Here is a 22449-nt window from a genome sequence, read left to right as displayed (position 1 = left end):
ACCCAATTACACCCCTCAGCCCACACCGTCTCTCCAGGGTGAGTGACATCAGCAGAGGAGGATCAGGCTGCAGGGAGCACCTAGACTCAGTGCAGGAATGGAGGTGTATTTTATTTAAAACATTTATGGGGAGGGGGTATTAAAAAAAACCTGCTTTTTGGATACAGTTATTTTATTATCTCAGCCTTTATTTACCTAACAAATATTTTCTTAAGGTGAACAGCACAAATGTTAGAATTGCTACCCATCAATACAATGGAAACATGGGCATAATTTCTTCAATTTTATTTGAACCCTTTTTATTTACATACTTGGAAGTTCAGCTGTAGCCTATGATTAAGAAATAATTATCAATACTTTCATATGGTTTTGTTTGTGTTGGTGTTTGCAATCCCATGTTCACAAGTTTTTTTTAATAAAAAGAAAAATGATAGGGAAAGTGTTAACTTATCAAAAATGGTCACAAAATGTAATACAATGTAATTTAAACATTTTAAGTAATAACCTCAACCAAAAAAAAAAACAGAAAAATACACTGTTCAACATGATCATACAAATGTCTCTGTTTGCAATATGTGTGTGTACACATTCTGCAGAGCTGTTTTGTATTTCTGGTTATGGCAACACGTTAAATGTATTATCTTTATATTGTAAATAACTGCTCTGGTGTATTTACAGGTGCATTTTAACAAAAATACCTGTATTTACAGTGCTGAGATGGCAGAAACAGTCTTTTCAAAACCGCAACATAAAACCTTTTTAATTTTGTGGCCATTTAATTTTTTTTTTTTTAAGAGACACTATATTCACCTGAACAACTTCAGCTTAATAAGGTTGTTCGTGTGAGTAAAATTGATCCCTGCAGGCTTTTTCATGTAAACACTCTATTTTCACTCTATTTTTGTAACTTATTCTTTATTGTTTGTCAAATAGTATGGGGATACAGAAGGAAAGCAGGGGGGTGGGGGAGAGAAACATTAAAGGTTTTGTTTAGCATGGCACAACTTGCATTCAATACATTTTAAAGTACTTATGTTAAAGGCAATATCAAGTGTCAGGTGTAGTTTTGGTGTCGATAGCTTAGGCCGTGTGTTGGAAGTCTCGAGTAGCAATTTAAACATTTGGCATTCAACATTTGCAACTTTCGTTGTGCGGTCACCTATTTTAGGCCCATTTTGATTTGCGGGGATCATTTGTCTATATGTATTGATCAGTAGCGGATATCTGCATTGTGCAGCTCTGTTGTAGCAACATTGCTTAGGGTGTCGTGTGGAGTTTAGAGCGGTATGTCATGTTCCACTTCAGGGTTTGTCATTTAGGATTGAGGGTATGGGGGAGTTGGGGGGGGGGTGAGAGGGATGGGGTAAAAGGGGTAGTGGCTGCAGTACCAGGTTGTGTAGATTCTGGCGGGGGTGTATTGAGGGTCATTAGTCATGGTGAAGGTCATGTGTTGTCCTGTGGCAGATACTTGAGCAGAAAGAATGTAAGGGCATGATATACATACCTAAACCAATCCATTAAGCTAAGGTTGTTTTGGTGCTTACACTATCCCAAATATTTTAAGGAATAAACCCAAACAGCACAACAAACCACATTGTTAAATATGATCATACATATGTTTTATAAAAGTTATGTTTGCCATCATGTTTTTATGAAAATTATGTTTGCAATACGTGTGTTTGTGTGTACGTACTTTCTTCACAGGTGTTTTGTATTTTTTGTTAACATATTTATTGTATTATCTTCATATTGTAAATAAATTCTTAGTTGGTTGAAGTTCAAATGTGAAGTCTAAAACATGAAAAACGCATCATCACATTAAAGAAAGATTACTTACGTCCCCTGGAATTCCTGGCTTCCTGATGAAAGAGAAGTTGCTCCAGCCACAGGTGTTGGGGTGCGCTCAGAGAGTAGAATTGTCTGGAAAGCAAAGAAAATACATTGGGAAAATTAAAGATGATCTGACATTTCTCTGGAATTTACATCATTTAATAAAACATTGAAAAGTACCTATAATATATGTTAACCTTTTTTTGTCATGACATTTTCAGGGCAAATATTACAAACAAAGTGGATAAATAAAAATACTATTTAATTTATCTTATCCTTTGCATGATTTCTCTATGCTGATTGTCAGCATACAGAGCTTAGCTTATAGCAAAGATCGACAGTGTGCTAAGACAGAGGTTCCCAGTTGCAGGATAAAGAGGTGTGAATTTCTAAACTGCTTTAGTAAATTATATTTGTAGCAGTCAAACTAATATACTAAATACATGTGAGGAACCAGCTGTAGTCTAAGAACAAAAAGAACATAACATAGTGTAATACAATTTATATAGACAATATTGCTCAAAATATGATGTTACGCTACAATCTTTGTCCTTGTTAACCACTGAACGGTGGATGAGATCCCTGAAACTCACACACTACACCCAGGGCAATAAAGCAGGCAAACTCTTAGCAAACAAACTCAAGGCCAGGCACATCCAGTCCAAAATCCCGTATATCCATTCTCACTCCAAGGGCAAACTATATAACCCAGAAGACATAGTAAATGAATGGCACATTACTACCATAATTTATATAACCTTAAAGACAACACATCTACATCCCAACCAAGCAACATGAATATACAATCCTTTTTAGAAGGCGTTACCTCACTACCCCGACTAACCCTAGCTCAAAGTACGACTCTAGACAGACCTTTCACGGAAGATGAGGTCACAAAAGCCATTCAATCCATTCCAAAGCATAAAACTCCAGGACCAGACGGGCTGTCTAACTATTATTATCACCGGCTGAAATCCACTTTGGTACCATATCTCACTTTACTTTTTAACGACATAAACTCCGGTACCATGCCCAAAGAGATGCTGGAAGCCCACGTAGTAACGCTCCATAAGCCAGGCAAACAACCCACTGTCTGTGGAAACCTTAGACCCATCTCCTTGTTAAATGCTGATGTTAAGCTGTACGCAACATTATGGGCAACTAGACTCAAACCCTTACTCACGGATTTAGTGTCTGTAGAACAGGCAGGCTTTGTTCCTGACAGACAAGCAGGTGACAATACTAGACACTTGATCAACCTAACATAATGGGCCAACAAAATCAATCAGAAGAGGGTTATTCTAGCGCTTGACGCCGAAAAGGCGTTCGATCGGTTACACTAGGAATATATGAAAATTACACTTGCCAAACTGGGTTTTTCTACTTCCACCCTAACTGGTATTCTGGCACTGTATCATAGTCCTACAGCTAGAGTGTTCAACTCCGGGTTCCTGTCAGACCCTTTCAACATTAGTAATGGCACCCGCCAAGGCTGTCCACTCTCTCCCATCTTGTTTATATTATGTCTAGAACCACTCATCCATCGCATAAAGACACACCCTAACATTAGAGGGCTCACCACCCAGCAGGGACATCGCACTATTTGCACTATTTGCAGATGACATATCACTATATGTTACAGACCCTCACACATCAATCCCTCATTTAATGAACTTACTACAACAATATGGTAAAGTGTCCTACTATAAAAATAACCTGACAAAAACCCAGGCACTGCCCATAGGTCTCCCCGCCTCTGCAATACAAACACTAGCACTGACTCACTCATTTGATTGGAGATCCACTTACATCAAATACCTGGGCATCAATCTAACTAAATCCGACGCCCAGCTTGTACAGGAAAATCACCTGCCAGTAATCCACAAACTGCAAGCCCAATTAGACTCATGGCAGAGCCTGGAGGTGTCATGGATGGGCAGGATCCACAGCACCAAGATGATGGCATTGCCCCATGTGCTGTATCTATTCCGCACAATACCGGTGGCACTACCAGACAAGCTTATAAAGAGGTTCCAAAATGTATTTAACAACTATATCTGGAAGAGAGAGTAGGAAGGCCTAGCAAGGTATAAAAGAGGAAAAGTCAGTTGAGGTGTGCCGGAAGCGACGTAACAGAAGGCCTGTAAATAAAGAGGGCCCACCCACCCAGTAAGGAGTAAAGAAAAGTATAAAAAGAGAGAGGAGGGTGAGGTCAAGCAAAGCTAAGGAACGAACAGGACAGGTGGAGGTGAGTAGTGGGCTTAAATAGAGAACCATGCCCCTCCCACAACTGCAGGCCAAATAACAACCATATGTTCCTTAGCAGGTCTTAAAATCGGTTAAATACAACCTCAAATGAACAATACATGACTTATTACACAGTGTCATGCTTTATTTAACAAAAAATAAACCAAAATGTACGTGACATGTGTGAAAAACGAAGTACACCCTTACAGCTTTCAAAGTGCTGCTGATAAAATGCCCTTGATTAATTGAGCAGTGTACTTTCTTTTTTTCCCTAGACAATAACAGAACCACTTTAATGTTTTCAGGATCTATATTTACACTTCTAGAAGACAAACATATTTTGTATTGCTGTCCAACGTAAGAAAAAACAAAAAACAAAAAAACAACAAACTCTATCCATGACTTAAAGGCAAATGAATTTTCTATTCATCAACTTTTCTATTTCCCATTTTTGACTTCAATCACAGTCATTCCAGGTACATCACGGAAATTTTTTTTTTTTTTAATTCTTTATTTTTGTTGTGCAAGGTATTACAACAGGCTTACTTAGCCACGATAGCATTCGTAAGCGGCAGCATACAATGATCTAAACATGGCATAAGAATGTACGGCACAAATTTTAAGTTTTGTTAAGATAAAACGTGGACAGTAGATTGACATAACGGTTAACTTATGGGTTTTCCTGTCTGACATGCACTCTTTTTAAAAAGGGGAATACGTCAAGAGTTGTCCGTTGCTAGAGTTAAGGTAGGTAAGTACTAGCTAGGGAGGCTATACACATTAAGCTTCGATATAGTAGTACGGTTTGCGAGCGTGAACATGCAAGGGTTAAATAATAAAAATGAAAATGAGTCGAGACAATATGGCATAAACTTAGCGGGCGTGTACAAGCTAATGCCCGAGTACCCCCTGTCGTTTAGCATAGCGATAAGATAGCTTGGTAACGTTATTATAGGGATACAACTGCTAGTAAAAATTATTCCGTTATTCACGATTCACAAAAGCCTACTCAGTTGAAGCTATCTGCACATGCATAGGCAATTATAGGCAAGAATGAAAATAAAAATAAATCAAGTAGAACTATATACAAAATCAAAAGCTGAACAAGTGCTATAGACCTGTGTGAAGGAAAAGCAATGAAGTGTCATTAGTGGCCAGTAAGGCCTAGCAGTCCCTTGGGAGCTCTGAGGTGGTGGCTACATTCTGTGCAGCGCGGATGGTTCCACCCGGGACGAAGGGCTTGGAGGTAGCCGGGTTCCATCTGTGTGGCTTGTTGGTTGTGTGGTGTCGCTGCATGGCATCCGCCGGTAAGCCCAAGGCAGGGAGGTGGTTTTCCGCCTCCTGTAGGTCCGCTATGAGGTATGTGGCGTCTCCGTTGCACACTTGCAGTTTGTGCGGTGAGCGCCATCTATATTTGATATCCCGTTCGCGGAGCAAGGCAGTAAAAGGCTTCAAAGTAGAGCGCCAGGCCATAGTCCCCTTAGAGAAGTCTGAGTAAAATGTTAATGACATGTCCTCGAAGCTAAGCGGTGCGGTACCCCTGCTTGCGGCCATTACTGTTTCTTTGTCTTGTCGCTTCTGGAATCTCATTATCAGATCCCTGGTTGCTGCTGGTGGGGCCGTTGGTGGTTTAGGGAGCCTAAACACGCCGTCAAGGCCTATTCCTTTGGCCTGTTTTGGCGGCAGAATCGTATTTAATAGGCGCCGCACAAGGTGAGGAAGCACAGAGTCCGGGACTGAGTCGACTATGCCCCTAACTTTAAGATTCTGGGCGCGTCGTGAGTCCTCCATAGCAGCCATGGCTTGCTCCATTTTCACGTGTTTCTGTTGGAGTAGGTTCACCTCCTGTCGGAGTGCGGCCACTTGCCCAGTGTGCGTGTTGGCGGTTTGCTCCGCGGTTTCCATGCGGTCCGTGAGGCCTTTTATGTCCCTCCTCATGCCTGCCACGTCCTCCTGGATATTCTGGCGAAGTTCTGCCAGCAGCTCCCTCATTTCGGCTTTTGTGACCGGGGCCGAGTCAAGCGGCGTGGCAGGCTTCGGATCGGGCTTCTCCGATGCTCGTGTCAAGGGCTGATATAGCTCCTCCGGCTCAGAGAGTAATTCGTCTGAGTCCTCGATGCCCTCCATGTAGGCGGCCATGTCAGGTTCGTGTGCGCCATGCGCTCGCCGCCACAGGTCTCCTATGCTGGTGCCCGGTCTGGGTAGGTCGGGCTTGGGCTTCTTACTTTTCCTGCCCATGTCTGCTTCTTACGTGGGTAGTTAGCGTGGCTTTTTGGGGGTGATTTGTTCAATATTTCGGGCCTTTAAAGTTGATTTCTCCGGGAGCTCTTTGAGGATGCGACCTGTCGGTTCAGTAGCTGGCTCCGCCCCCCACATCACGGAAAATTTAATCAACAGAATCTGAAAGAATGTCCATCTTTAAGGATTATATTGCTAAAGTAGTTTTTTGGTAATAATACATACATTTATAAAACTCTTGTCAAGTCTTAAGATGTGATAGCTTGTCAAATATATACTAGAGAGTTGTGTCCTTTCTGAATAACTCAATTGCAACGTAACATTATAAACCGGACAGTGATACTGAATGTAGTAGTTTAGCAGGCTACAAGTCATAATCTCTCAATGCTAGTACTGTCATACATTTAGAATAAGACATCTTTAAACTCAAGGGGAACAGTTTTTTATTTTTTATTTTTTTTATTTAACAGATAACACACTGCATGAACCACAATTCTGTTAATAATATGGGGCTTAAAAAATTTGCAAAAGCTAGTTACTTTAACATAAGGCTACATGTAATGTAATCTTGACATATACAATTTAAATAAGACAGGAGTTTAATTAACTTTCAAACATAACCATTCCTGGGAGGGCTAAAAAACAAAAACAAAACAAAACTAAGCTTGAAAAGGTTTAATTCAAAAAGTCAACAAGAGTAGTGCTGAACCGACTTTGACTTGAACTATAAAACAATTAATTGGTTGTAATTCAATAAAGTATACCCAAAGGAGCCTAATTTGCATTGTAATTTTACAAATACTGTGAACCCAGTTAATGCCACTACTTTATCTGCTTAAACACATCCTCAGAGCTTAACTATTTTTAATTAAAAACCTCTACTGACCTGTTCATTAAATTTTTTTTAATCAACACTGTAAAAAAAACTATAATCAGTTCCTCTTTCTTTGACAACATTAAGTCTACTGAATATAAAAAAGGAAAAAAATAAAAATAAATCATATTTTGCCCTGAGTACCTCCCGAATCCTGAAGAAACAATTGCATTTTCAAGGGAAGGCTTGCTAGACCCCGCAGGAGCCTCCTGTATGTAATTAAATATAGATTTACAGAACAGGAAATACAAACTTTTTAAGTAATTTACATCTGATTGAAAATGAAACCATTTTGTTTTCATGCAGGCTTTGTCAGTGACAGCCAGAGGAGGTGTGGTTAGGGCTGAAAAAAACCAGAAACAACATTTAACTCCTAAATGGCAGAGAATGTTGGCAATGACATGTTCAAAGGCATGATCTAAAAACCAAAACTGCTACATTAAGCTAAAGTTGTTTTGGTGACTACAGTTTCCCTTCAAAATTTTCATTTTGAATTCCTAACAATTTTCCCTAATCTTGTCGGGGTTATTCACTCAAGTGGAATTGCTGGGAATTCAAAGTTAATTTCAAAATATAGGTCACAATAGTTAAGTTAGAAAAAAAAATCTCCATTTTCATCTTGGCTATGTTGACCTTAAATTTGAAATTCACTTTGCATTGCTGCCATTTCTCATTCCTTTAGCAAATAACCCTGATAGTCTCTGTTTACTATAGCTTGATTTTCATTAATGAAGTTCTGACTGACATGTATCATTACTGTTTTGCAAACACAATAAGTACTCATCATAGTCTACCAGCCACTTGGTACAAGATACATTATGCCAGAAGGAAGGGCCAGACCTGTGCACTGAAATCTTGGACCACCTACCCAAGCATAAACCCATACTGTGCTGACCTAGCAAAGGCTGGGAATATTTCATGCCTGCTGTATTCTGTCAACATACGTTTCCTGCTACTTTCAATCAGCTCAAGAACTGCACTATTCCAAATGTCCAAGGGCAATTCTGCAGCAGAGCAAAACTTTATCACCACCTCAAAGCACTGCTTTATTCACACCTTTTACAGCTCTACCAATGGATTTATATGTAAATTGCACCTTTAGGTTACACATCTCTTTTTCTTATATAAAGAAGAGGGAAAATTACTTAATTTGTCCGGTCTTTAAATTTATTGATTTTTGGTATTGTTAAAGGGACACTATATGGTCAAAAGGTTGGACACCCATGCTTTAAAGAGGTCCTAAGTTTTAAACTTCCCTTATGGCTCAGTGTGTGTGTAACTTATAATTTCTTATGGTTCGCTCTCTTAACCCCTTAGTGAACAGACCACTTTTCAATTTTCTTACCGTTTGGGACCAGGGCAGTTTTTACATTTTAGCAGTGTTTGTATTTAGCGGTCATTTTCCTCTTACTCATTTACTGTACCCACACATATTATATACCATTTTTTTCATCATTAAATGGTCTTTCTAAAGGTACAATTATTTTCATCATTTCATATCATTTACTATTAAAAAAATGAAAAAATGTAAAAAAAAAACACTTTTTCTAACTTTGACCCCCAAAATCTGTTACATCTACAACCGCCAAACAACACCCATGCTAAATAGTTTCAAAAATTTGTCCTAAGTTTAGAAATACCCATGTGAACATATTCTTATCTTTTTTTGGAAAGTTATAGGGCAAAAAGTACAAGTAGAACTTTGCTATTTCCAAACCACTTTTTTCGAAATTAACGCAAGTTACATTGTAACACTGGTATCTGTCAGGAATCCCTAAATAATCCTTCACATGTATATATTTTTTAAAAGAAGACAACCTAAGGTTTTAAACTTGGGGTATGTTGACTCTTTTCATGCAACCATTTTACCACCAATCTATGCCAAATTAAAAAAAGAATAATAATTTGAGATTTTCTTTGACACACATAGCAATTTAAGAATACATGTACGGAGTTTTCCAACTTGGAATTTTTGCAGCTGGTCATCATGCACCCATGTCCTATTTGGTACATTTTTGAAGCTGGCCAGTGTAATTTACCCCCATCAAACCATACAATTTTGAAAAGTAAAGTAGACACCCTAGGGTATTTCAGATGGTGGTATTTTAACACTTTCCATGCACTAATTCTACCACCAGTCTTTTCAAACCATTTGTGTAGTCATTTTTTGTGTGTGATTTTTCACACACATTGTACTTTAGGCATGGATTCTCAGCTCCTGTTATTTATTACTGCCAAAGAAAACCCCAATATGTGTTCAGCAACATTTCGCGAGTACAACAGTGCCCTCAATGTACAGGTCTTATGAGTTTTTGCAAACTTACAGGGGTCAAATGTAGGGATTTCCCCTTTTGCATGTTTGCACATTGAAATTTGCCAGATTGGTTTGCTGGGCCTATGTTGCATTTAAGATTGTATAGCAGCCCAGGAATTAAAATTAACCCCATCATGGCATACAATTTGTAAAAGTAGAAGGTATTCAAAATGGGGTATGTCCAGTCTTTTGTAGTAGCCACTTAGCAACAAACGCTTGCCAAAGTTAGAGTTCATATATTTTTTTTTAATTTCTTTTATACAAAAACTGCACTTTTACTGGTGATTTCATTGTTGTGATAGGTTTTAATGTTTTAAACACTCATATTTGTGTTCAGCAAAGTCTCCCAAGTATAACAATACCACCCATGTAAAGATTTTATGGTGTTTTGGAAAGTTACAGGGTCAATATAGGGCTTGCCCAATCCAGTTTGCCAGATTGGTTTGCTGGGTCTGTGTTGTCTTTTGAGACCATCTATAGTAGCCTAGAAATGCGAAATAACCCAATCATGGCATACCATTTTCAAATGTAGACATCCCAGGGTATTCCAAATGTGGTATGTCCAGTCTTTTGTAGTAGCCACTTAGTCACAAATGCCAAATGGCCAAAGTTAGCGTTTTTATTAGTTTTTTTATAAATGTGTTTTTTTGGCTATATATATATATATATATATATATATATATATATATATATATATATATATAATACGTGTGTGTAGATACATAGAATGTGACGGCAGATAAGAACCATTCGGCCCATCTAGTCTGCCCAATATTTAAAAATACTTTTAATTAGTCCCTGGCCTTATCTTAAGTCTAGGATAGCCTTATGCCTATCCCACGCATGCTTTAACTCTACCTGTGACAGGGAGGGGTATATATTTGGTCTAGCCAGCTCCTTGGTTTTGCACCCCTCCCTGTCACCGGTGCCTCATCCCAGGGCCCTATTTAGCCTTGTACTGCAGAGAGCCCCAGATGGATTTTTTTTCCCCAAAGTAAGTGGGTTAATCTCATAAGAGCAGACATTAGGCTGTTAGAGTAGGACCTGCCAAAGATGGGGTACATTGACATTGTGGCAGGCTTATGCAATGTATGATCATTTAATGTAACTAAACCCCCATTATTTTTGCTTTTAAAAATCTGTCAACATTGAAGTTGCTGTTTAGTGGATAGGTGAGTGTGCTGGATCTTGTGTATTATATATATATTTTTTTTTTTTTTAATTTATTAATTTTACTTTTATTTATTTTTACTTTTTTTTTTTTTTACCAGTTTTTACTGCCTGTCATCGGTCACATGGCCCTGGGGGTCCTAAATTGGAGAGGTAGGGGCGCTCAAGGCTCAGTCTAGAGAATCCGCCCTCAGAAGACCGTTCGCCATCGGGGGAACGGCGGCGATCGGTAAGTACATGGGGAGGGAGAGGGAGGGTAATAAGGGTCAATTTTTTTAATTTACATTTTTATTTTTTATTAATCTTAATTTTACTATTGCTGAGTGCCTCAGCCCCTCCAGGCACTCAGTAAGGTAAGATCATCAGAAGCCTGCTAAAGGCTTCCAATGCTCTTACCTAACACTGCCAGGCGCCACGTGCGGCAAACCCGGAAGTGATCGCTTCCGGGGGAGCGATTACTCAGGCCCTCGGCAGTGAATTGGGGTATTCCACGATGCCTCGATATCGAGACATTGTGTAATACCCTAAGAGGTTAACGACCGTTTTTTGGCTGATGTATCTTGTACCCTGTAATTAAGGGGTTAATTATCTGGTAGTGGCAGCAGGAGCCTCATGTGTGATTTAACTTCAATTAACAGAGCAGGAGTTAAAAACATTTGAAGTAAGCAAAACTTGTACAGGCCCTTCAGGGTGAACATTCTATAGGGGTGACCCCCCCTTATGGCTGGGGTGACACCCCCCCACGCCTTACCAAGGCCCTATATATATATATATATATATATATATATATATATATATATATATATATATATATATATGTGTGAACAGAATTCAATATTACACACACACACACACACACATATATATATATATATATTTATATTTATATTTATATTTAAGGATACCATATGACACCTTAACAGGAATACCCACATGATATCAATACCAGCCACCAGTGAATACTTTGCATTAAGGGTGACCCCCTTATTGCTACTGGGGTGACCTCCCACATACTGGAGTACCTATGTTTATGAATTTACGTACTCAAGTGACAGGAATACCCACATTATATCGTTACCAACCGCCCGTGGCCACATTATATGATGAAAATGTCTTCATCGACACACACATAGGTTTACCCCCATTACAGCCACGGGCCCCACGACACCCAAGATCTTCAAAGAAATTGACAACAAGCTCTCAGATCTAGGGAAGAAAGCAATAAGACCATTGGCAACTGGATTATTATTTGTCGAACCTTTATCGCTGAACTTGAGCATGTGAATCTCTTCACCACATTCAACACACAGTTGGATCCAACGGACCATTCGGGAATACGTTATAGGCTTCCACTCTCCACCCTCGCTGGTAGGATGTCCTTATCCATTACGAATGGTGGCAACCCACGGACCTCTTATTGACGATCCCCATACTTCTGAGACCGGTAACGGTTCATTGACGATCACAAGGGCCCGTTGTCTAATCTGGACGACATATTATTCCTTTGCGGATCCATCTCCAGACTGCGCTCAAAGACGGGAGTCGAGATCGAGTTGACTAAATGTGTCCTCTTACCTAACACAATAAAATGAAAGCCATTCACTGAGAAATTGGGCGTACCCTGCGCAAGGACTCCATCCCTTTCCGAATCCGGGCTTGTGTGGTGGGAACTCCTGTCCTCATCCATCCAGGTGATTTTCCAGGTCTACTACACTACAAAACTATGCACTGAATGTAAGCACATTATCTGCAGACGGGTCACGCTTACGGCCATTGGATACCAGTAACACCCGTAGGAAGGGCCGAACTGCATTGGTGATTACTTCACATGCAGGCGTGGAATGGCTACATATCGGTGGTTTGATACATAAAATGCTTGGGCAGAGCATGATCCCGGGAACTCAGAGGCGACAATGGACATGTACCGATTCTGCCTGCCTCGCAACACCACTTTACGTGCAGTATGCTAACCAGGATTTGACAACTTATGGGCGGACTGGGTTTCTTGACTCTGGAGGGACGTCAACGGATGGGGATGGAACGTCTCAATATTCCGCACACTGTGGACTCTGTGGGGTCTGCCCACATTGAACAATTTGCATCCCAGTCCAACAGGCAATTGCAGAGCTATTTCAGCTGGCTTCCAGATCCGGAGTACGAGGCAGTGGCTGCTTTTACTTCGGAATTGGACGTTCCAAGGAGCCTATGCTCCTCCTCTGTCCTCCAGATTGGTGAGAGTCCTTCATCACTTGCAGATCCAAATGCTCACTCTGTTATTCGTCACTCCCTGATGGCAGAGTCAAGCATGATGTCCGGATTTACTGGAAAGATCTCAGGATCACTCCTCCTGCTATAATTCTTATCGCGTCTATTGATGGACATCCAAAGGGAATTGCATCCATTGGTCCTCCAAAGACACTTGGACCTAGTGGCTTAGGGCCCCAGGAAATAGAGGGAGCCATGACTCCACATGGACAGGATGGAGTAACTGATGTATGGAAAGGGACCTCGATCCCTTTATGGCAACTGCCATGCTAAATTTCTTATCCCATCCCCTTTGCGTTAGGAAAGTCGTACACATTCGGCTATCTTGGCGGCTCATGCCCCCTACAGGGGACTCTTATAGGTCAGAACCCTCTGGTCTGTCACCTTCTAGGGGGATTCGTCTGTGTAGACCACCCACTCCCAAATACTCGCGTAAGTGGGACATGGATCTAATGTAAATTTTCGTTGTGTATGGCAAGACAATACGAAATTGTATTTGCGCCAACTCTCGGCGATACTTACACTTTTGTGTCCTTTTCTTTCGATGGATTGCGGACAATCCAGCGTCGGCATAGAAGTTTTTTCCTTCATTCTGGAAGGAATGTATTTTCTATCTCGCGTCGGACTAAGATGGAACTTACTCCATCTCATATCCCGTTTTTCGGACTGTTTACCACTTCTGCGCACCGCTCCTCTATGGACCTCTTATTTTCTCTTTTGCTGGCGGATATCCCTAACAGGTGTAGACTCTTGTTTTGGCGCTTACTAGGTTCAGGGCGCAACCACATCAAAGGTCTTTCCCTTGGGTGCTTCGTCTACCGACATATTGCGATCCCCAGACTGGACTAGAGAGCACATTCCGTGTTTGTTCATTCCGTCAGGTTTCTCATGCTTCTTTTGCTCTTCATCCACAGCTTTAAAAATGCAAAATACGAAGCCTCCTGTCATGTTATCAAACTGTAGTTATGCTAACGCAGTGTACTTATAATCTTAATTTTATTAAGGACAGGAGGCAAGTATTTTCCCACCCTTTTTTCCCCTCCCTGTTTTATATGATTCATTGGTTTGTACTTCAGTAAAGATTTGAATTCAGGGGTGAGTGTTTATTTCATTATTATGTGGTTTATTTTATATCACACATCTTGAGATTGCAATTATTATCCGTTATGATTACTTATTACATACAATTTGACTATGTATATTAATGTATTCATCCTCAACTACCTATTATTCCTGTTACAAAAAGGTTATCGTCTCATTTGGTAAATTCCCCTATTTTTGTGAAGCGCTGCGGAATAAGCTGGCGCTATATAAATAGCAATATAATAATGATGATAATAATAATAATAATAATAATGACGAACAGTTCATTTCCAAGTCCCTTTCCCGTCTTTTGTTTCTTTTCAGTTTAATTCTTCTACATGGATCAATACATGGGATCGTCTTCACACTCTATGTGACTCTATTCTGACTCTTGCAGTCAGAATCTTCATTGTTATCGTTGTATATTGTATTTACAGGATGTTTTATGGTTATATCGCATTAAAGAAAGAGGGAGTGATACAGGTGGGGGGCCTTTTGTACCCTGTTGCAATGTTTTTTTTTTTTTTCACTAAACTTTATTGTTAAATCTGTGCTGCTGGAGTTTTAGTAAAGAGAGATTATGCAAAATACTCGCCTCCTGTCCTTAAAAAAAAAATTAAGATTATAGGTACACTGCGTTAGCATAATCTACAATTATCCTGTTTCTTACAGCATATTTACCCTTGAATATGTTCTCACTTAATATCTTCAATTTCACTGGAAACTTTACTTCATTACAGCTACCACTTTTTTTACACAATACAAGAACAAAAGCTATTTAATTATGCAAGATATATTTAAGCCAAATGATTCATTTTTTATTGTAAATTAGATACTTAAAATGCAAGCCAATTTGGTAAATTAAAGTCTCTCTCTTCATTACTTCCACAAACAGACATCTCATATTTCACTGTACCAACTTATTTTATGGGACATTGATATTTACTGCCTAACACTGAACTATAGCTAATGCATACATTGCTTGTTAACTAAGCTCTCTGTGAACACATGTTAATAATGACTACCGCACACCCTGCATTTTCTTCTATAAAACGGTATTGCAAGTCAGGCTTGCTTTCACTATAACTATTCTAAATGTCCCTTTTGATTGCGAACAAATGTGCATTACTCATTATTAATCACATTTTTCATTGCAAAGTATGTTTTGATTTATTTTTCTCTAATAACTGCTGTTAATTGTTAACACTTTCAAGGGCAAGATTTGGAAGATACTTGACATTTTGACATCACTGATATTTCATTGGTATTTCATGAGATAAATGTTATATCTGTAGGTAATGAGACACTCCCACTGAGTGATATGTAATCCGAGACTGGGGTGACAGACTGCTCGGGCCAGGGTGGTGGGAAAGGAGATCTGGAGAGGAGAAGTGTGAGGATATTTATAGGGGGAGCGAGTGTGGGATGGATGGATTATCAAAATTATAATATTTATTTTGTCAATAGGTGTAAACATACATGATAATTAGTGAATAGTTCTCAATAATAATGGCATAAAATATGGCATAGTATAGTATTACATTCACAAAGCGATTTCAAACAATGTTTGAGTGATGGGATTGTTAGTCCACAATATTATCAATCAACGGGGTTAGTATATAGAATAGTTTGAAACATATCTAATTGAGACAATAAGCAAATAGTATGTCACTATTTGTTAAATCATAAAGAATCATATGAGTAATCAGCATATGGGTTATTATAATTTAAAGACAGATTTTTTTTTCCAGTATATTCATGAATACAATCTTAGTTTTAACTCAGTTAGATTTTCAATCACATGTGGATTGTTTGCCTATCGTAAATACCATTCATAGACTTAGCTGAACAATTTACTCAGGTGTTCCCTCCATCCCTCCCTATCCATCGGATGGATGGATGGATGGATGGATAGATAGGGAAGGATATATGGATGGATAGTTACTAGCCCACACTAACTCACCCACACTCAGCCACCCACCAACCCACACTCATTCACCCACCAACCCACACTCATTCACCCACATGCATTCACTCTCACCCACCCACACTCAGTCAGTCAGTCACCCACACTCAGTCACCCACTCACCCCCACACTCACTCACTAACCCACTCAGTCACTAACCCTCACACACACACACACACACACACAGCCACCCACCCTCAGTCACTCACTAACCCACACTTAGTTACTCACTAACTCACACACAATCACTCACCCACATTCAGTCCCTCACCCAAACTCAATCACTCACTCACAAAATAAGTTTACTTACAGTTTGGATCCTCCCCTCCTGCTCGGTCTCCGGTCTTCAACCTGTCAGCTCGAGCCGACGCTGTGGGCAGGGGATCTTATCTCCCACACTGTCGGCTCTTCATTGCTGACAGGCTCCGGGATTACTACAGGACATAGGAGGCGCGTTCACAGTGCCTCCTATCTCCTGTCTGCTGATAGCACGTTTGATGTCTTCACCCAAGCGTGAAGATGAATGTGAATTATGCATTCATCAACTCGGAAGTCCCTCTGGTAGCAGTCTGAGTGACTGCAACTGGAGGTGTTCCTAGCTTCCAATTTTCTCAGAAAATACAGTGTTTACATGAGAGGCTGCAGGGAGCTATAGTTCTCACCTGCACAACCTCATTAAGCTGAGGTTGTTCAGGTGACTATAGTATCCCGTTAGCTCACTGTTGCTTCACAGAGTAATTAATTATGATTAATCCAGTAACTAAAATCTTCTGCAGGTTTTTTAATGTAAAACAATTCTTTATCTGATAAATATTTCTTAGGCCTGTTATCTGAACAGCCACTTGATTAATATTGATCTGGATAATTCTTGATAGTCTAGATTTATTTTGTGATCTCAATTTTTGTCCCAGTCTGCAGTTTGAGATACAAATTTTGATCAAGGGCTATCATGAAACCAAGTCTGGATTCTGATCAGCTTTTACCCAGAAAAATATTAACTTATATATTTATAATTTTATATTTGATATTTGGCTTATATTTACCAATAGATGTTCGGGATGTCTCTGGAGCAGATTGATTCAGAGTTAGTGAGTTAAAGTTATAGTTTGGAATTGGAAGTTTTTCCAAGAGTAAAGTATAGAAAAATTCTAAAGAACTTTTCTCCTGGCAAAGAGATAGCTGCGGTTAAGTTTACAGATGAAGCAAAGAGTAAGAAGGCAGGTCTTCAGGTGTTATTTCCAAGATTGTTTTAAGAAGTCTTCAAGATTGTCAGTTGTCAAGAGATTTTAAGAGATCGTCCAAGCCTTTTTATTTTTTTTCCCTATGTCATGGAGTTATAAGTCCTTCATGATCTGTTAACCTTCTTACCTGGTCCAATGAAAATCTTGGGGCAAGTCTTATGTTAATGGCTGTTGTCGTCATATTATCATATATGACATATATTAACTATATGTTTCAAACAGCAGGTGGGGCTGTTGGCTTACGTCAGGAATATTACCAGCTTACATTATCATATGTAAGATTAACTCTTGTTCATGACAATTTAGGAATGTTTATTTTCAAGACTCTTTAGTCAGCGTTTTTACTCATTGGGACTTTGGTTCCTCAAACCAATTTGCTTACTTAAGCATTATTGCATTTCAAATGTTTCAAGTTGTCTTACTTAAATCTATGTATAGGTAAATACATACATACATACATACACACACACATATATATATATATATATATATATATATATATATATATATATATATATATATATATAACCAAAAGAGCATATTTTGGTTATATATTCACGCGGGCAACACACAGGCAAGTTACTTATTATTAAATGCCAAGCTGTAGGAATATACACACACACACATACATATATATATATATATATATATATATATATATATATATATGAAGAAAATATGTATCTTGGCACTCACCCTTTCCAAATCAAATAGTTTAAATGCCTAGGTGCTATCCCACGTTGAAGAGTATATATGAAGGAGTAAGAGATGCACTCTCAGGTCTTGATAAATAATAAATTGGTACTTTATTTTCCAGACAAGGTTAACATTTATCCGATCTGATAAATGTTGGCAAATATATATATGTATATTCCTACAGCTTGACATTTATGTGGCTAATTAAGAATATATGACATTATATTACTATTTTGTATATAATTAGATTTAATTATATATCTTATAGTAATATGTATGTGTGTGGGCTGGATTAACAAACGTTTTAATTAACAGATACTTGTCCTCGTTGTTATATCTGTTGACACAGGTGTATTTGCATTGTCTGGCATCTTTAAGCTGGCAAGGCAGAACATTTAGAAAAATATCTTTATTTTCTTCATTTTGGGCACCTCATGGCATATGCGCTAAATTGCATTTTTATCATTATTCAAGTATTCGTTTCCCCCTCCGCCCCCCACAATATATATGTATTTCCATTCCTACACAATATCTCCCCCCCCCCCCCCCCCCTTATTTCTCTCTTTCCATGCTTCCTCTCCTCCTCCCTCGTGGGAAAGGGACACAGGATTGGAACCCTGTAAGTGGGGGAACACAAGGTGGAAACATGACTTCCTGAAACAACAGACTATATTCCCAGACCACATGAAATATCCACACACTTGAGCCATACCCCACTGCCACAGCACTATTAACAGGTAGCAGAGTTTGAAAGAATGTTTAATACCCTGTCTTACCTTATTCATTACTTACTCCACACGACTCATTTGAAATGTTATCTGTTACCTGAGAGTCTCATATCACTGTCTACCAGAGACCTGCACATCTCAAGTGTCTGAATTAGCTAATACATGTACCCACATGTAAACTTAAAAAATAAATAAAAAGATATTCACAAAAAAGTGACATCTGTTTACATTATATGTAATCTCCCTAGCAAATTATATATATATATTTTTTTATTTGTATGCAAATAAAGGACGTAAAATTAACCAAGAAAACACCCCTTGCACTACTGCACTTCCAACAGCCTGTATAACTATCATACAGCAAAATAAATCCATGGATTGGTTGACATTAAATGGGATTTATGTTTACTGCTCCTTCTGAAGCTAGAACATACTAATGTCCACCAAATCACTGGGGCCAATTAATGAGTAGGATTAATTATGCTAGGAGATTCAATCAGAATGTAAGCATTTAGAAGGGTGCCAGATTACTTATAAACGCCTATTGTTTTTCATTAAATTAAAGGTTTCAAACTTGACATTACATGTAAATCATTGCACAAGGAAATGTGTAATTACACATGACAAGTAATCTTACAGGCCTTGATTAAAGTACAGTTTTATTTGCCAAGGTTAAATTCCTGCTGGCACCAGGGTAAGTCAGGTATCACTCAATACGGTAACTTCTCTAGGTTTTATACCACAGAATAAAACACTGAAAAAGAAAAACCTATAACTTCATGTAAACATAGGGGTAAGTAGACATTATATTAAAAATCCTGCAAAGTGACAGTTCTCCTTTCAGAAATGTGTTCCTTGGCCTATAAATAGCAGTTCTTATTCCAGGCATTATTAGTACTTAAATGCATATGAAAGGTTTGACCCTCACTTATATGGAGTATTTTTTGCATGCTCCTATCATTATAGTTTTCGCACGAAATAAATAAAATTAATGTTTTTCGGAATGCTGTATCATAAGCCTAGTTGCTTAGCCATGCCCCACACTACAAAAACGAAGACTTCCTTATTGATTGTAAGTACATATATCAGCCAAGAACAGCATTGAGTGATCTAACTCACAAAGGTTGGCAAGTAAACAGGAAGACATAGACAAGTCTATTTACAAAAGTCAGAAGGCCCCATACTGAACAGGGTAAAAAGCATTGTGTACGGGGTCTATTTGGACTGCAAAAACATTGTTCATTCTATTTAACAATGGCCAGGCTTTGTAATAGCGGCTCCAAATGAGCCTGAATTGCGTCCATATGTCAGCCAGGTCAGTTTTAAAAGTCCAACCTATTTGCCCACTAGCAGCCAGCAAGGAAATCATTAAAAAGAAACAAAAAACATGAGGGTTATGTTGAAGCAGGCTAACTGCTACATCAAAAAATCAAAAGCTTATAGGGTCATCATAACCCCATATCAGTAAGGGAGATTAAACATCTCATCTCCATTATGTCCCCACGTGCTATATTGTGGGTGAAGGCATGTCTACTGCATTGACCTGTCCACCCCTCATTATTTAATTTAAACTTTTACCCAATGGGTAAAAGTTTACCCCTGGTAATTTAATGGCCCCATCCCTATGTGATTGGGCCATTTTAGCAACTGGGCAGCAACAGCTAAATGTGACAGAATAACTCCTTTTTTTTTTTCTTTTAATTACCTATAATCTCACTTATAGGTTCTCCTACTACCTGTTAATCTATATTATTTCCCTTTTAATTCCTGCTACATTTATTATTACAAGAAAACCATGTCAAAGGTTATAAATAAAGCGCCTTAAGTTAACCCCGGTATAAGTCTCTTATTTGACCTGATGAAAAACCTGACACTAGGGTTCATTCTTATTTTACGGAGGACCCAGCAAACAGTACATATTCAAGACTCTTTGGGAGTATATCCTTTCAGTTACTGGGAGTCTGACAAATACTTTCCTTGACATGATAACAATGCCAAGCCTCAGTATTCATAATCAGTAGAATCCCTTTGTACAAATTGGTGTGAACCACAGTGTATGTGATCAATATAATGTGTATGACCTAGAAGAGAGATACAGCCCAGTCTGAACACACTAAAATGCACTTTTGCACTGGTTATGTGTGTCACGGCAAGGGTGCATAATTTATTATTACACTATGAAATATTATCCTTTAACCCCTTAAGGACACATGACATGTGTGACATGTCATGATTCCCTTTTATTCCAGAGGTTTGGTCCTTAAGGGGTTAATGTAATCTGTGTACTAAATGGCACAAATTACAGAGATGCTATTGATGCTACAGAGATGCTATTGCTGAGGTCAACAGGGGTTACATCTTTTGAAGCTGGAACCCCCCACAGAGGTCAGATGACAGAAGGGGTAGTATGAATGGCATAGGAACGTGAAAAGGATTGTACTATATGGACGGGAAGTAATTAAGGCTCTGCAAGTTGTGAGGTTCTACACTTGGAAAAAGTCTGAATGTCTCATTTGGCATGTACCTTGTAAAGGATAGTTCAATCCTTTGATATGGTAACGGGATTAGTTTCATGAAGATCCTTGTGTTCCAATATCTTATCCAAGTGAAGCATTAATACTTACCCACAGGTTAATAATTAAGCCTCATTTTTATTATATTTGGAATGGGACAAACCCAATCTCTTAATTAAGCCTAAACATGAGTTGCACAACTTAAACCGTGTGGCAGGAGTTGTGATGTCTGTCCTATTGGATCGTGGGCGGGGCGTGCAACATGTCTATGGAATGGGAAAACAATAACAAATTCATAGAGGCAATTATTATTTCTGTGGCAAGTACAGTAGAGGAGATAAAACCAAAAGTTTATATTTGGCTTGTTGTTTCTGGAACAAAGGAGGTGGTCACTTAGTATCTCCATAGGTACGCCTTCGCTCCACCCCTGGGTGAGGTGTGATAATCCACAGGGTATATCTCCTGTGATCCTGAAGGGTGGTGGTGTACTTGCTTGGGGCCAAGATCTAATTATGAGTGAGTCACCATCTCTCCTTGCCAGAGACCCCCTGGACAGAAGTTGTACTTTGAAAACCTAAGTGAGTAATTAGGACTTCTGTATTTTATCCTTTTTGTTTTTAAATGTTGTTGGTGTAAATAGTTTGTTTAATATATATTGTTATATGCACTGTGACTATTTTTGCTCATAATAAACATTTATTTATTAAGTTCTACCTTTGTCTGGTTAAGAATCACGTTACCTGAAGAGACTAGTTAGTATTTTTGTAATTCCTTAAATATTGTACTAAGTAATATTTGGTGGGTTTTATTATTGATTTACCTGGGGGACCAAGGCACCCCATTTATAAATTGTCTTGGTGGTGGCAGCGTTAAAATAGTAATAGTTGGGGGGCGGAGCCTAGCATCCAGGCTGAGTGGATGTGCTGAGCCTCAGCTCCCGCTTACACATGTACATTTCGGGGTTAATCCCCCTAAAAAACGGCGCACCTACTCCCTGGAGTGGAGCCATGATGAAAGGGACACCGGGAGGATCACTTAGATACCCAGAACGAGCATGTAACCCCCGGGGAACCCCACATCACACCCTGAGGCCTAACGGGAGTCGAGTGATGGGGAGACATCCGCTCCCCGCGCTAACGGCCCTGAACATGGATTCCTCGGAGCTCTCATCTCCTACCCCCCCCCCCATCTCGGTCCAACACAAGCTACTGGGGTAACAGATACGAGCGGCACTTACAGCCGGGTGACTGGCAAAGCCAAGGCAGCAGAGCACATGGAGCGTCT

General features: G+C 39.2%; 1 protein-coding gene across 2 annotated transcripts in view; it reads right to left on the bottom strand.

Moving 5' to 3' along the window:
* Window positions 1-22449, bottom strand: part of TBC1D32 (TBC1 domain family member 32) — a 333094-nt gene that overhangs the window by 212137 nt on the left and 98508 nt on the right. For both annotated transcript variants that reach the window (XM_063443466.1, XM_063443467.1), the window contains one exon: window positions 1838-1920. In XM_063443466.1, coding sequence (XP_063299536.1) covers window positions 1838-1920 — 83 coding nt within the window. The remainder of the gene's footprint in view (window positions 1-1837; window positions 1921-22449) is intronic.

This window comes from Pelobates fuscus, chromosome 2 (genome assembly GCF_036172605.1).
Source record: "Pelobates fuscus isolate aPelFus1 chromosome 2, aPelFus1.pri, whole genome shotgun sequence".
Lineage (NCBI taxonomy): Eukaryota > Metazoa > Chordata > Amphibia > Anura > Pelobatidae > Pelobates > Pelobates fuscus.
The sequence above is the reverse complement of the archived record's forward strand: the minus strand, read 5'-3'. Positions and strand labels throughout refer to the sequence as shown.